General features: G+C 38.8%; 1 protein-coding gene across 1 annotated transcript; it reads left to right on the top strand.

Moving 5' to 3' along the window:
- The first annotated feature begins 1,255 nt into the window (after positions 1–1,255).
- Positions 1,256–16,322, top strand: FASTKD1 (FAST kinase domains 1). The gene is made up of 15 exons (XM_008939095.1): positions 1,256–1,590; positions 1,940–2,008; positions 2,935–3,060; positions 4,249–4,647; positions 5,713–5,823; positions 6,956–7,087; positions 8,068–8,554; positions 9,327–9,441; positions 10,124–10,252; positions 10,988–11,113; positions 11,345–11,350; positions 12,768–12,881; positions 13,150–13,291; positions 14,309–14,423; positions 16,233–16,322. The coding sequence occupies exons 1-15, from the start codon at positions 1,256–1,258 to the stop codon at positions 16,320–16,322; spliced, it is 2,496 nt and encodes an 831-aa protein (XP_008937343.1).
- Positions 16,323–16,456: the final 134 nt, after the last annotated feature.

Genomic DNA, 16,456 nt, shown 5'->3' with positions numbered 1-16,456 from the left:
CCCTCTGATCATTTTTGTGGCTCTCCGCTGGACACGCTCCAACAGGTCCACGTCCTTCTTGTGGTGGGGGCTCCAGAGCTGGACACAGGACTCCAGGTGAGGTCTCACCAGGGCAGAGTAGAGCAGCAGGATCACCTCTCTCCATCTGCTGGCCATGCCTCTTTTGGTGCAGCCTAGGATTTCATTGGCCGCCTCAGCTGACACTGCACATTGGTGGCTCATGTCCAGCTTCTCATTTAGTAGTACCACCAAGTCTTTACCACTAGTCTTTTGTGTTCTGCAGCTTGGAACCAATTTTGTAGGTTGTAGAATACATAGTTGTTAGCACCATGTACAAAGTGAGTGATATATTAAAAAAAAAGAAACAAAACCAAAACAAACTTACAAATTTTCAACAGATAAGGCTGTAGCTTCCACTATAATTTGGGAAATTAGGTAGCTTTTGTTTTGTGTGGTGGGTGATTTCGGCTGATGTGTTGTTACTGATCAATAGCCTGTATTACAAAGATGGTCAACCTTCCGGACTAGAAGCTATAGACCAAAATCTTTGTGTGGTTCTGAGACACAGACCACACACTAAAGAGAGGCAAGTGGAAAAGAAGCTCTGGGAGAGGCTCATAAAGAGTGTATTGCACTGTGGGATGCACATATAGAGCCGAAGAAATTCAGGTATGTGAACTCGGGAGCTCTTGCAGTCTCACTGCATTTTGCCACCAATTTTCTGGCAGTTCCTGGACCTCAGTTTGGAATTACAGAGTAGCCTAGTGAGAGGAAGCCTCACTTGACTTAGTCATGCAGCAGCTTCTTGTTAAAAAGCTCAGCTTTACCTTCTCAGTAGTAGCATGATAGTACATGTGCCTTTCAGAGGTGGATTTCTAAATTTGGAAACTCAGCAAGTGGATTAACTTTTGTTAGTGCTTGTGAGCATGTCAAATGTTCTTTGTTGGGAGCTTCTCTGAGAAAAATCTAGGCTATAGGGCCTTCTCAAGCCTACCTTATTCAGAACGTTAAAAGGTGGAGACATTGATTTTCAGCTAGTAATTACGAGTGGACTTAACTGCTTTAATTCCATCTCATTACAGGTACCTCAGAATTGAATTCTTCACTACACATGTCAATACAAGATGAAAGAAAAACAAATCTTCTGTGTTTCTAATACCTAAGTCTGTTCTTTGTAAAAGCGTGGTATATAGTGGAAAGTGAAAGAAGACATTTTCTGGACAGCTTTTAAAGATAGCTGGTAGACAATAGCAAAATGCTTTGTTTGAGGCAGGCTTGCTTGTTTACCCTGAGATATTACCAAGCTCGGACTTTGGGTAGTGATCTGCTTTTGAGCCAGATAAATGCCTGCACCCATGAAGATGAAGTGTTCAGCCTCATTGGAAGGAACAAGGCCAGGCTTTCTGAAAAACATGTGGGAATTGCATTGAACATGCTGTGGCAACTGCAGAAGAAGAGGCCACTTCTCTTAAGGACTAGTGACTATATAAGAAATCACTCCCAGTTTCTTACCCTTTGCATTTTAGCAGAAAACAAGGTGGAACACATGGAAGATGAGGTCATAGTGGACACCTTATATAGCATTTTGAGGTAAGCAACATTATGTTGAATTGCACATCTTTACATTATTTATCTGGTAATAAAAATTTTGGAATTTTGACTAAAATATAAGGTGATTGAGAGACTGCCTTGCCCTGTACCTGTACTCTGTGTGTCACAGAAAACAGCCTGTGCCTCAGTGTTTGAAGTGCAGGCAGGACTGACCTGTTACACGCTCCCGGGAAACGGAGTTATAATTATTAATGCACAAGTGCTTTCATTTTTTTTAGAATGAAGGGAGCAATAGAAAAATAAAATATTATGGTAAATAATAAAGGGATATATGTCCTCTTTATAACATCTGAAGTGAACTTCAAACTATTGTATCTTTCTTCTGAAGGCTTGATGTTGACGACCATGTTTCTCTAGCAGAAGCGCTTGTTACAGAAGCATGGAAAAGATTAGAAAGGCAAGTACTGCACTACTATGCTTTGTGAAAGGTATAACTTGCAAGTGTGATTTGCTTCATGTGAGACTATATGGAGTTCTCAAACAGTATTTGTAAATCTCATGTGAGTATTTTGAATGTCAGTTGTATTTTTGAAGGTTTTGGAAATTATTTTTTTACATCTGGAGGCTTTGAGTATTGATGAATTTTGGTACACAAGTGTTTGAGAGATTGAGAACTGCAACAATGGGTACTAACACTTAGGATTTTGAAATACATTGTGTAGATTTATGTGTTTGAAGTAAGTAGCAGGTTTTAATTACAGTTTTATCTTAGTGCTTGCTGTCCAACTCTTGAAGGATTGTTAGAAGCCTGCTCATCTCAATTTTTGTGAAACCTTTTGTATTAAAACGTCAACAGTTTTCCTTTTGTGTGTTTTTTGTTGTGTGGGATTTTTTTATATTGTAATTTTCATTCTTTAATCTCAAGTTAATGGCAGTAACTAAGTGTCAGTCTTGGCACCAGCATCGCAGGATTGCCTCTCCCAGCTTAACACCTGGGGCATGTTGACAAGTAAATAAATTGTCTAGTTTGAAAACAAGATCTGTTCGGGTAATAGATTGCTCACATTCATTTTAGTTATTTCACATCATTGCTTGAGAGTGTAATCTTTATATATTTCTTACGCTGGTCTGCTTAACTGAAGAACTTTGATTTTTGAAGAGCTCTGTATGCACAATATGCTTTAGTAAGAGATACCTTAGGTGTTTTGTCTAAGTCCAAAGTATTTATAGATGACCAAATAGAAAATGCTTAGGTATTTTGTTTCCTTATTTTATCATTTCAGTATAACCTTGCTTTTTATATAGTTGTTGAAGTATGTTTTTGTCCTTATTAATTTTCTAGAAATAAAAGGTAAATATTCTGTCTGTCTTTTGTCTTGACAGGCTCAGTTTGTCAGCTCTGTCTAAATTTTCACTGTGTTTATACAAGCAACGCAGACATTTAAGTCCTGTAATTGGCAAAGTAGCTCATATTGTGGACATGAAATTGGATTCTATACAGGATATAAGGTAAGTGTTAGAATGAAATTGTGTTGGGAGAAGTAGCATTTCACAATTACTAGGGTGCTTTTGCTAAATGCTCTCTCTTTTTCTCAACTGGAGGTTGCTTTTCATCACTTTGGAATTTGTGGGAAGGAGGCAATTTGTATTCGTGTGTTGATTTTCATGGGCGGCTCTGCTTTGGTGAATGCATTTCACCAATGATTGTGTGAAGAATTTCTTTATAACCAAATTAAGCACTTAATTAAAACTAATGTTCTACTTACAGTGGAAAAACTGCAGATACTGCTTTATCCCAATTCTACATCTTAGATGGATTTTTTTGAAAATTTAAGGGCTGTTGACTCACCAGAAGATGCATTTCTTCTTTGACATTGATAGTTTTTCTACTATGACGTGGATTTAGTTTACTATTCTGAATTACAATAAGTAGTCTTAAAATAATGTTATTTCTATTTGTCTTCAGAGTTTTGGGGTTTTTTTTTTGTTTTTTTTTTGGTCAAGCTGTATTAATCAATTCTATTGCTAGCATCTCTAGTACATTACCCTAATATGAAAATTACTTAAAACCTGTCCCTAGTCAAAGAAGTTGGACCTTCTTTTCCTTGCCTTTTTTTCCCTCTGAGCCATTACAGCAAAGGCTGCTCTTCCTTTTTTTTCTGTTTTATACAGCACTAGCAGTCCCAACACTTATTTTTGCAGATGTGAAGAGCCTGCTTACGAAACTCATGGAATGGGACTGTATTTCTTCACAGAAATTACTGTCTCTGGGGTCAGAAGTTTTATTCCCTTAGGAAAGGATTCTTTCTTTAGGAGTAACAGTGACTCTTCTCCCTGTTCTGTCCCTTGAGAATTGTTTAGGTTTCTTTAGTTTCTAATGAACGTTACAGATCTTTTTGCAAATTAAAATCAGGCAAGTCAGGGTCTTGCCTTAGGCAAAGCTTTCATTGTGTACAACTTCGTAAGGGATGGCTGAAAAATCCCAATCGTTTCAGAAGTTCACTGAAAGCAGAATTTTGACTCTAGTAGAAGAAACGTTTTTTGCCTATCAGTTTTTTTTTCTGCATTAGACTTCAAATTCCTTCTTACACACAGGCCAGCAATACCCTGACTAACGTTCCTTTCTTTGTGTAGTTTAAGAAAATTTATTACTTAGAGTGTTCAGTGTGTAAGTGTAAAATCTTTTGACTTTTTCAGGATCTTGTCAGTTTTGATGATTAGCATATCTGATGTTATCTCACAGAGTTTTCGAGATCGATTACTGCACAAGGCTGCACAGCTCTTGGAAGAAAAGGAAGAAGTCCACGTCAACTATGCCAAAAGAATAGTACAGTTTCTTCAAAATGCTAAACTCAGATATCATCCATTGCTAGAAAAATGCAACAAGATTTTCCTTAGAAATGCCTCCCATCTTGATATACACAGTATTAGTCTTATTTTTGGACTGTACAAGCAGCTGGGTTTTGACAGTGCTGAATTCTGCTCCCTTGCTAAACAGCTGCTGTCTGAAAGTATAGATGATTATTACGATCATGAAACCTTCACAAAATTATTTTCTACTCTTGGGCCTATGGCAGGGTCCAAAGTAAGAGAAAGGTAAGTTTATTAGAAATTTTGTCTTATTTATGATATATATGTAGTCTTGCACAGAAATTAAAAATGTACTATGTTTGGAGGAATTTCTTGCTTGGAAAGCTGGATCCAGTAATGGAGGGCTGAATGCTGTTATGCGAGGCTGTTTTGTAGCTGTCTCTTAGGATACAGCCTTTACTTTCCTGGTAGTAAAAAACTTCGTCTTTCCTCTGAGAAATATATGGAGTGGTATGTACTGTTTTTTCCTTTTTAAGACTGGCAGTAGCAGGAACAGCCTGAGTCTTGTCCCATCCCAGTTTGCTGTACATCCTATTCTATATAAAAGGTTGTCAGCAGGGAACACTTTATTGTCTCTTTGGCAATTAGAGCATAGTAGCAGATTTTTCTCTGCCTGTTTTTGTTCTGGTAGAAAATCCTATTTAGGGATGATATTAATCATAGGCCTCTCAAAGTGTTCAGTTTTCAGCAGAATTTGATGTATTAATTGCAATTAGTCATATTTTCAGACTTTTCTTTATAGACATCTGCCTTTATTCAGAGATCTGGATATACTGCAAGCCTGTGGTGGTCTTATCCTAGCTGACTTAGTTCCAAAAGCATTTTCTAGAATTTTTAAAAAAATTGATTTTATTTTTTGTAAAAATCGGTGTGAGGTAGAAAAAGTAATTGGCTTTATTTGCCCCGGAACCAATTCAACTTATGTTTCCTTCTGTAATCTGTAGCTTGCTGATTGACTGTGAGTTGTTTAGTTTCGTAAGAGTAGTTTCCCTGCTTCTTGTCTGCTTTCCGAAATGTTGGACTCACTGGTTTCTGGCATCAGAGCAGTATGTACTGATATAACACTCTCACATCTCTTTATCTGTGCCACACAGATCAACTGTTTAGAAGAAGGATCCACAGAACAAAGGTCTCTAGTTTGGAGGAATTTGTCTTCCAAACAAGTAATGTTGGGAAGACTTGAAGTAGTCTGGGTTCTTTCCCTCCTTGACAGAGAAAATGGCTACCACTTTTGCTGGAGATGTTCAACTGTTTTCCTTTGGAAAATACATAATTTCTTTTCCTCTTTAGGTTGCTGGTAACTGCAGTGCATATGGCAGAAGAATTCAGCAGTCACCACATATTGGTAATACTGAAGACAATGCAGAAAATGAAATGCAAAAATTCTCTTCTACTCAAAAAGTAATTTTTTTATATGAGTAAGCAGTTGTATTCTTTAGGTAAACTACTTCCATTTAGTATAGGAAACTATATAATATCCATTAATTTGGTAGTGGGGAGTGTGTCACTTGCAGATAAATGCATAAATGCTATAATTAGCTGTTACAGATTTTAGAATATCACAGCTTGACTCAGAAGTAATTGAGGCATTTTAGGAATTTAATAGAAGGGCATTCCAATCCTACCAAGATAGTGTAATATAATTTTTGGCTTATTTACAAATACACGATCCTATTGAAGTAAACATAGCCTCTAACAATTACTGCAAACTGATGAGACAAATAAGAATCTCGTAAGTTGCAGAGAATGCATCCTTTCTAGGAGATTCTGGTACTGATGGGAACTGTTTCTTAAAAAGTCATTGTTGCCCTACTTGGAACTGTTAAGCCTTGTGTCTTTAAGAAGCTGGGACAGATTCTCTGCAGTTGTTGATAGGGAGAGGTAATATCTTTCATACAATGAAGGAAAAAGTGGTTGAGGTTTTGGGCACAGAAGACGCAGCATCAGATACGTCACAGATGCAGCAGTTAAATGCAGGTTGTGAGCAATAACTAGATTTAATGTAGTGGTGTGAACCAAATAGATCCTTGGAAGCGAAAGGACAAGTAGTACTGTGTATCCAAGTGGTATTAAAGGAAAGATCAGGTGAATCCATGTTTTTTCTCCTTGAATCTCACTGTCTGAAGAAGGTGCTGGGGTATTATCTTTCCGTACAAATCTAGCCTTCTCTTGCAGCTTCTGACCGATGTAGCTGTAGCAACCACTATATTATAACTGACTACAGTGGTGATGAAGCTGGTGTTGCTGTTCTAGTTTATCCCATTCTTGGTCTACTCTAAAATTTGCAACAGAAATTATTACAGTGAAATACCTGGTTTGCTGTGATGAGGGCTAAGTCTCCACTGAGTAGAGAGAGGCTGCTGTGTCTTATTGTAACACTCCCAAACTGGGGTGGAGAGGAGTGCAGGTGTGTGCAACCTTCAACCTGGGTACCATGCACCATGGAATGCCTCTTCTTTGTGTGGGATGTTTGGTTTTGCAGTATCTTCTGTATTAGCATAATACGATATCATCTTTTTCTGTTTGTATTCAGAATGGCTTCTGTTCTGCACAAACACTTGGACAGCTACCATATGTTACAGCTGGTAAAGTTAACGCACTACTTGGTGGTGTTGCGTTGCCATAATCTGGAGCTGTTTGCCAAACTAAAAATGTTACTATTTGGGTAAGTGTGTATTGTTGGAAATGTAGCTATTTAAGTATTAAGCAGTTGTCTGCTTAATAGTTTAAATAACAAACTAAATAAAAATTTAAAATAAATATTTTGAATAGTGAGCTATTTAAATAACAAGCTTGTTTTGTTTCCATAAAACATGAAGAAGTAGCAAACTGTTAGAAGTATTTGATTCTATTAAACTTGTAAATCAGAGAATGAGAAGTGGATATTTTCTTGACAGTAGGCCCCATAGTATCTGCAGCCCTTTGGCTGCTGCCATCTAATGATACTGAACAGGAGATTTTGAGTGGTACTTTATAGGAAGGAGTAGATATTAATGTTGTCTTTGATGTTGGAAGAAACAAGCCATGAAAAACATACAGTAAGAATGCTGTGGTTGGGACAACTGAAAGTGTGAAGCAGAAGTACTCTTCTTTGGATTGAAGAACTGTTTTTCAGACTTGTGCAGTTGCAACATAGAAAGGGAAACCATTTCTAGAATTGACAGAGAAGAAAGCTGCCACTGTTGCTTCCATTGCGTAACCTCTATAGGAATGCAGTACCCTGACAACACTTTTGTTTTTTTGTGGATGATGCTTTCACGTTCCTTGGGCAGCTCAAAACCTGGTGCTCACCAGGATAGAAGTCATAGAAATTATCCAGGCGCAGAAATGCACAGACTGTTAAAAGAAGTGGACCTTTTTTTAGATCTGCTAAGGACGTCTGTGTTTATCAGCAACTCTCAAAGCCTCACCAGCTGACTGAGATGCTCCCTTTTTCCCTTTTTCAATTTTGAATAAATTAGAAGAAGAAAGTCATCTTAATTAAAAAGGTGTTAGTCACTATGTGAATTTCTGCCATGTCATTTTATATTTAATGTGCAGCCTTTGACTTTTAAAATAATTTTCATGCATGTAATTTATTTGGTTTTTAAACATTTGTATTTTGTCAGTACTGATGGTCTGTTTTGATTTGTGTCTCTCTTCCAGTTTTTTAAAATCTAGTGTCATACCTGCTGATACAGCCGCAATAATTCGCGTTCTGGCCATGCTTCCTTCCTTTGAAGTGGAGGAAGTCATTATAAACAAAACAGCAGCAGTTTTGCCTCAATGCAGGCTCCATCATTTGAATTGCATTGCTACGGCTCTTGTCAAAGGGAATCATTATGACCAGTTGCACTGGCAAAAGAGTTCTGAGCTATGTGTAAAGCTTCTGCAAAAACTAAACGACTGTGGATTTCAAAGGCTTCAGAAAGCCAACAACTTAAATCTTTTGTTGGAAGAACTTATGCATGTGAATGGAGAGTGGTTTGAAGAAGTCCTGGATGAGGAAACTATGGCCGTGTGTCAGCGCTTGATAGACCAAATAACATGGGCAAATTTACTACGCTTATCTTTTTTTCTCATAAAAACAAACCATCGTTGTGTCTCATTACTTGACAGAATTGCTTCTGTGACTGTTGAAAATATAGACAAGGTATGACATTTTTTAGTTTTATCTCCCGTGCAAGTTATTCAGTAAGAAAGGACAGGTCAGTAGTTCATGCATTTCAGAGCACAATCCACAGTTTTCTTCAGTGCACCTGATGGGGACCTTATCTTTTTCTGTGTTTGTTCAAAGCTGTTTCACTTCCATGTGTATTATTTTGCACTTCTCTTCAATTTTCCTTTCTTATTTTATTGGTCAGCCAGTGTTAGGTCAACCATAATCTTTTAGATTCAGCTTTACGTTTGACCATCTTAAATAATTTTTTTTAACTTCTTTACAAATAAATAGTCATATCACACAGTATATGTTTTCACATTACTCAGTCTTGTGGGGATTTCCCCAGTAGCCTATCCTTTGGGTAAAAATTAGTGTGTTTCCTTGCTGTCTTTTTTTCTCCTCTCAATCTGGTATTTATGGAGATTTTTATTTTATTCTATGACAATTCAGTTTCTTAAGAGCATTTAATGGGAAACCTTTTTAAAAGCTTCTTAAAGTCTTAAGTACACAGAAACACTTGGATCGTCTACATGAAACAGATTTTTACTTTTAGCCATAGATGAAATTCTAATTATTTCTGCCTTTAAAAAAAAAAAACATTCTCCAGGAGAAGTTGACCAAAAATAAAAATAGAGAATATAGCTCAGCTAGTCTTAAATCTCCCAGTTCTGAATGAATTCTACAACCCTTTTTTATTGTAAATCAATATGAGGGTATTTTGCAGTGATTTATTTTAAGATATCTTTTTTTTTTTCTTCTTCAGATCCACCCGTTTGAAATCTATTTTATTCTCTTCCTTTTCTCTGCTCTGAATTACGACCCTCCTGCCAATGAACAGTTCTTTGAGAACTGTATCCAACATATTACTTCTAACTTGAGTAAGTTCATCAGAAAAAAATATTCTGACACCAAATAAATGAGTATCATTAGAAGGTATTCTTTGTATTGAATAAAAATGGGAATAGAATGGCATCTTTTTAAGCAAAGAAACAAATGCATTTGTATGTTGGGGTTACACCATGACAAAGATTCAGTGGATGCTTCTGTTGGGTTTTTTAGCTTCATTTCACCCTTTTAAAAATTACTGTTGATAAGGGACTAAGAAGGTATCTTGAGCATAGGAAAAAGCAAGTGAAAATTCTAATTAATTGGGTCTGCTGTTATTGGATAGAGTTGTTGTGGCATTCTCCAAGGAATCATCGTTTGGGCACAGGATATACTTTGTGATTCATCACAAAAAAGCAGCTATGTTGTAGAGGAAGTGTGTAGAGACTTTTTTTTATTGATGATACAGCCTCACAGAACTGTGAAAGTTTGCTGTCTACTGAAATATTGTGGAGTTACCTTTTTTTCAGACTAATTTCCTCCTGCAAAGACCTGGCAAGAGTTACTTTACGCCTTGGAGCAGTTAGCAGAGGTAGTCTTCAGTCTGCCTCTGTGTTCTTTCAGTACATTAAGAGAGAAACTTGGGTGATTTGGGAGGCCAGAGGAAGGAGGGCATTGCAAATCCTTTCAGCTTTATGTCGTGTGTTAATATGGGTTTCTGTCTGGTTTTTAAAGGTTGTTTTGAAACCCACCACTTGGTGTTGCTTGGTCATGTTTTGGCAGTGGCTGGATATTTTCCTCCAGTGCTGATAACGGGGATCTTTAATGTTTCTTTCCTAAGCAAATTGGATGCTCAACTTGAAGGTAGGTATCTAGCTCTCTGACGAATTTGATAATGTAGCATTTGGCGTAAAATGGAATTGTGGACCTCTGTATGACTTGAGATTTAGAATTACCAAACAATTCCGTTTTTCTAAAAATATCCCTTTATATAATCTAGCCACTATTTGAGTGCTAAAAGGAAAGGAATCATCAAAAATTTGTGCTTGTTCTCATTCCAGATGAGAGAAGTTCATCTAAAACCAATTTTATACTCAACTTTTTTCACTTAGTATGTAATAATTTTTGAATTTTATTGAAAATAAAATTACCTGAGCGTGGTATTTATTCCTAGAAAGAATCACAAAGTTGAAGAAATAATGTGGGATTCTTGTCTGCAAGAAATTAGTCCTACTGGTCTGCTCTCTCTGAAGAAGAGGTGGTTTATGTGTTTCCTTACTCTCTACCTGTACATTGTTCACTATCAATGTATTGTTGCCTTTTTGCATTCAGCCACTCCCATGAAAAGTTAAATGATGGAAGAGAGCTTCAATTGCTTCTTTCTTCTGTCTTGCTGTTGCTTTTAATATTGAACAAATCTTATTTTTATTTTTTCCCTCAGGGATTTTGAGAACCTTGCTAAGATTCTGCAGCATGAATTTTTTAAGTGTTGTATACGGATATTTGCATCTCTAGTAAAAAATTCAGAAGTAGCCATTTAGTTCAACACGTTGAGCTTTTCACATTTCAGTTCATGCCTTTTTACTTTGTTTAATTCAGTTCTGCCTGATACCCTGAAGCAGAGGGTCCGTTCGCGCCTCATGAAGTTGAACAGAGCAGTCTGTCTGGAATGCCCGGAGTTTCACATCCCTTGGTTTCATGAACACTACTGCCAGAGTGTCTTTCGTAACTGTGAGTAATTTAGGAGAGGAAAAGCTGCTCTTGTTACTAGAAACAGTCTATTTTCAACAGTCTGCTGGATACTTCATCTAAAGCTGTCGTGTTGGCACTAGCACATGATAGAAGCTCACATAGGTGCACCCCACTATCTGTTGAGGTTGTGTTCTTGTCAAGTGAAACTGCATAATAGTGTGAAAGAAAGCAGGGGAGTTTTCGCTGTGAGAATTAATGTAATAGAAACGGGTTATTTCTTTACAAGGAATAATAAGAGTGTATGTGGCATGGAGAATGGAGAGGTATGAAGGGGATCATGACAATGGCCTGTTGGAGGAGATGGGTGACTTTGATCCTTGCTTCATTTACAAGACTGAACATTAGACATGACTTTTCAAGGTGAGCATTTTTGCTGCCTCCTTTTGAACTCACAGGAGTCATCTTCCTCAGAAGAATGAAGAACCATGAAGGGTGAGAGATGGAGTAGGCTAGTGATCAAATGTAGCAGCTGAGATGTTTCAGAATAGTGATCAGTTCAGAAAATGCAGCTAATGCAAATTCAGTATTTCCTCCACTAATTCTCATGGGGGAGATTTGCTTTGCTATCTGTTGAACTCAGCTGCCTTATCTCTTGAGACTAAAGATGGTTAATGGAGCAAGGTATTAATCTGTCTGCAACAGAGAAGTGACAGGTCATGTGGTGTACCTGTGTGTTTTGCCAATGACTAGGCCTAACAGGAATGACACAGCCAGCAGGAAGATAAACCAGAAAGTGGATTGTGTTGAGTATAGAAAGGACATTCCATGGACAATTGCTAGGGGTACAAACAAGTCAATCAGTTCACAAGCAATTGACATTACCCCCAACAATCCCAGCAAAGACATTACCCGACCAACAATAGGCAGAACAAACAAATAACCAAAGTTTCCCATAGATGGAATGGGAAACAGCCAGATCAAGATGTTAAACATGTAAGATAAGGGTAGCCACATGGCCATCTCTCACCCTCCTAACCTGTGTTTACAAAGGTCCAGGCTGACCAGGGCCCAGCTCCAGGGAGAGTCAGGAGGTCCTTCCTCAACCAGGAAGCTCTGTGAAGTGCATCCACTCCACGGACAGACACTCCTGACTCCCTGCAAGTGGTCCCAGCTTTTATCCCCAAGCAGACACCTGACCTTTGTCAACTCAATGCAGGACCCCTGGGGCTCATTTCCCTTATGGCTCTCCCTGCAGGGCCGGCCCCACCCTGGGGGGAAGCTGTAAGGCAAACTCACCACCTCTTGATGAAGGGCTGTGGGAATCACCCATATGTCAACCTTAATTTGGGGCTCAGCGTTTTACTGTGGCAGATGTAAAATAAATATTTAATAGTCTAAGCACTATTAAAAGCAAAAAAAAATCCAACAAGTGAAACTTGAAACTAAAGTGTTTGCAGTGTGTGCATGGGAAAAATTCTGGAATGGAAATTCTGGAATGGATTTAAAATTCATGCTTAAAAGTCATTTTCCACCCAAAAGGTGATCACATAATTTCTGAATTATGATGGAGAAACACCAGGGATCTGTGGAAAAGGTTTAATTCAGTAGGCTGGCTGTTAAAAATGCAGCGTCACAAAGTGCTATTTTCAAAATTTTGATGTATGGTGTCTTTATTTTGTCTTTGTAGGCAGTAACTCAATAAATCCACTGCGACGGCACATTCACAGAATGCTGACAGAGATCTTAGGAGGGAGCCATTATGCAAGAGTGTCTGTTCTCACACCATACTACTATGAAATAGGTGAGAAGTGAATTCTCCAAGGATTGTTATTGAGACCTCTGATGACCGCTGTTATCACCAAGATTAGGAAGCCCCTGGGCATGTGGCCACAAGATACCGCAAAGAAGAAATTGCTTTATAAAACACAGTTTCTAAAAAGTTCTGCATGTTATGAATAATGTTGGGTATCTCTAATTGCGGTTATCATTCAGTTTTTCTAGAAGTAAACACCATGCAGATGAATTTCACCTTATTTTTTGTCAGTAACCAGGTTTGTTTTTTCTTGCAGATTTTGAGTGTGTTCTGGATGAAAATAAAAAGTCTACTTCCTGTATGGCTCATAATTTACCTTTGGATTATGTGAAGGGCATACACTTGAGCCATGACATCAAGGATGAAGGGAGAAAGGCTCTGCCACAAGGAGCTCAGAGGTTATTACACTGAATTCTTGCACATTAGCTCTTCCAAGCTTCTGAGTTTAGATTGAGTTTAGACCAAGTTTTTGATGCGTATGTCCAAAATGGTGGTTACAACCCTGAGGCTATTTATTCTCCTGTTCCTTTTTCCCAAGCTTTATGAGGTTTAGCCCTCCTAACTGTGGTGGTAGTTACCTTCCTAGGTGGTAACTAAACTCCTAGGCAGTTGCTCACTCCCTCCCCTGCAGTATGATGGGGGAGAGAATCCGGAGGGCAAAAGTGAGGAACAAAACCTGGGTTGCAATTAAGACAGTTTAATAAGTGAAGAGAAGAAAGGAGAGAATAAAAAAAAAAAAAAAAAAGAAAAAAAGAAAACAATTGATGCAAATGCAGTCACTTGCTACCATCAGACCAATGTTGGAGTAATGGCTTCTCTGGAAAAATTCTTCCCATTTTTTTCCTGAGCATGATACTATGTGGTGTGGAATATCACTTTGGCCAGTTGAGGTTCCAGCTGTGTCCCTTCCCAGCCTCTTGCCAACACCAGTGTACACAGAAAGCCTTGATGTGCAGGCACTCTTCAGCAGTGGCCAAAATATCGGTTTATTATCAGCACTGGTTTGGTCACAGATCCAAACCACAGCACCATAAAGGCTGCTATGAAGAAAGTAACTCCATCCCAGCCAGGACCAGTACACTAGGGCAGACAGGGTTTTCCTGAAATGTGTTTTGTGAGATTGGGATACTGATTTTCTCCCACCTCTTCCAATGTGAACTTTGAAAATGCTGGTGAGCAGTTTGTGCCATCTGAAGAAAAAGAGATACAGGGAGGAAATGCTTTTTCAAAATCATGTGAAGTTGAAGTATTTCTAGAGAAATATGAGGAAAATGTTTTATCTGGTTTAAGGGAGTTTCATTTTCTATCAAGTTTATCTAGTAATAGTCTTGATGCAACTATCAATACTGAACTAGAAATACCACTTCTCACAATTTAGTAACATGAAAGTAAATGCAGATTTTTGTTGTTTGCAGAATTGCTTTGGAATTTCTTGATTCAAAAGCTTTTAGCAAAGATTCACATCACCTGAAAGGAGAACCTGCAGTGAAAAAGCGACACTTGGAAATGCTGGGATACCGGGTAGTTCAGGTGAGCAGTCAGCAATACTTTGTCCTTTTTGAGTTGTATTCATAGTGCAGAATGACACATTTTCCTTGCAACAGGTTTAAAGATAGTTTTAATATAAAAAATACCTACTGGGTGAGAGCAATTTTTGCATTTGGGGGGAAATTCCAAGCTGTTTTCAAGATGGTGTAAGGACTTGGTGGACTCACAACAAGTTTCCAGAACACATGAAGTTGTGTGGTGTGGTCAACACACTGGAATGACAGGATGCCATCCAGAGGGACTCTGACAGGCTTGAGAGGTGAGCCCATGCCAACCTCATGAAGTTCAGCAAGGCCAGGTGCAAGGTCCTGCACCTGGGTTGGGGCAATCCCAGCCACAAATACAGGATTGAGAATAGTCTGAATAGGAGAAAGACTTGGGGGTGCTAGTTGATGAAAAGCTGAAAATGAGCCGACAATGTGCAAGTGCCACCCAGAAAGCAAACCTGCAGCTGTCCTGGGCTGCATCAAAAGAAGTGTGGCCAGCAGGTCGAGGGAGTTCCTTCTCCTCCTCTGCTGTGCTCTGAGACTCCACCTGGAGTACTCTGTCCAGCTTGGGAGCTGCCACCACAAGAAGGATGTGAACCTCTTGGAGTGGTCCAGAGGTGGACCACAAAGATGATAAGAGGGCTGGAACATCTCTTCTGCAAGAAAGACTGAGAGATTTGGGGTTGTTTAGCCTGGAGAAGAGAAGGTCCTGGGAAGATCTTACTGCAGCCTTCTAAAAGCTGGGGAGGGACTTTTTACAAGGACTTGTAGTGATAGGATGAGGGGTAATGGCTACAAACTGAAAGCAGATAGGTTTAGATGAGAAATTAGGAAGAAGCTCTTCACTATGAGGGTGCTGAGACACTGGAACAGGTTTCCCAGGGAAGGTGTGATTACTCCATCACTGGATATGTTCAAGACCAGGTTGGATGGGGCTTTGAGTAACCTGGTCTAGTGGGAGGTGTCCTTGCCTGTAGCAGGGGGTTGGAACTAGATGATCTTTAAGATCCCTTCCAACCCAAACCATTCGATGATTCTGTGACTTCAGAGAACCTGCACGTTCTCTGAAAGTGGCTGCAGCAAACCTGAAGTCAGTCGGTCTCAGTCTTACCTTACTGCAGGCAAACTAGCAACCTTGGTGTAACTTAAGTAAAGGAGAAAAAGTGAAACGAGAATTTCAGTTCACCAACGATTTCTACACTTGAAAAAGATTGAACATACCCTTCTTCAGTGATAAATAGTTAGGGCAGCTGCAGGATGGGAAATGGATGATGCTGTCTGCCTTCTGCAGAAATAGTGCTGTGACACAGAAGACTAGTGGCCAGAGATAATTCAGAACCACTAGCATAGAAACATTTAGGTAATGGAGGCTCACGAATGCAGATTCTCCTGTATCTATAGTTACTTACTCTAATTTTAGCTAGAATCCTTCTATACTGATACACCATTCCAGTTTGATACATGAACATTACAAACGGTAGTGACCTGGGATCTTTTTCTCTCTGTTTGGGTTTCAGAAGGTGGGAGGTGGTGTAATGGAGTTGTCACAGCCTGTATTGTGTGGGCATCTCTGCAACTACACTGCTTGTTGGAAGCAAACTGGCTGTACTCATATGAATCAAGGAACTTGCAGTGAAAAATGTATCATTTCAGTATTAGAATAGGCCTAGCTTTAGCTTTTAGGATACAGGTAACAAAATACCTTCAGGTGGAGAACAGATACCAGAGAGCATTTTCTTTGCTCTAAGAGGGTATGTGGCTTATACCAATGTTAACACTTGGTTTGTATGATTCCATTTTACAGATTCCTCACTTTGAATGGAATTCTATGGCTCTGTCAACAAAAGGTGAACAACTAGAATATCTGAGAAGGCATGTATATGGAATACAGTGATGTCAGACATGCAGTTGAAAGTACGTTTTATATAATCACTTTAGGTATTCCAGCATTATGAGAAGTTTAATGATACATAGTTTCAAAAATCTCTTTATATGGTCAGCTGGACCATGATGCCATGGGACATCAGG

This window comes from Merops nubicus, unplaced genomic scaffold, assembly GCF_000691845.1.
Source record: "Merops nubicus isolate BGI_N331 unplaced genomic scaffold, ASM69184v1 scaffold4744, whole genome shotgun sequence".
NCBI classification, from domain to species: Eukaryota; Metazoa; Chordata; class Aves; order Coraciiformes; family Meropidae; genus Merops; species Merops nubicus.
Note: the sequence above shows the minus strand (reverse complement) of the source record. Positions and strands in the feature narration are given on the sequence as shown.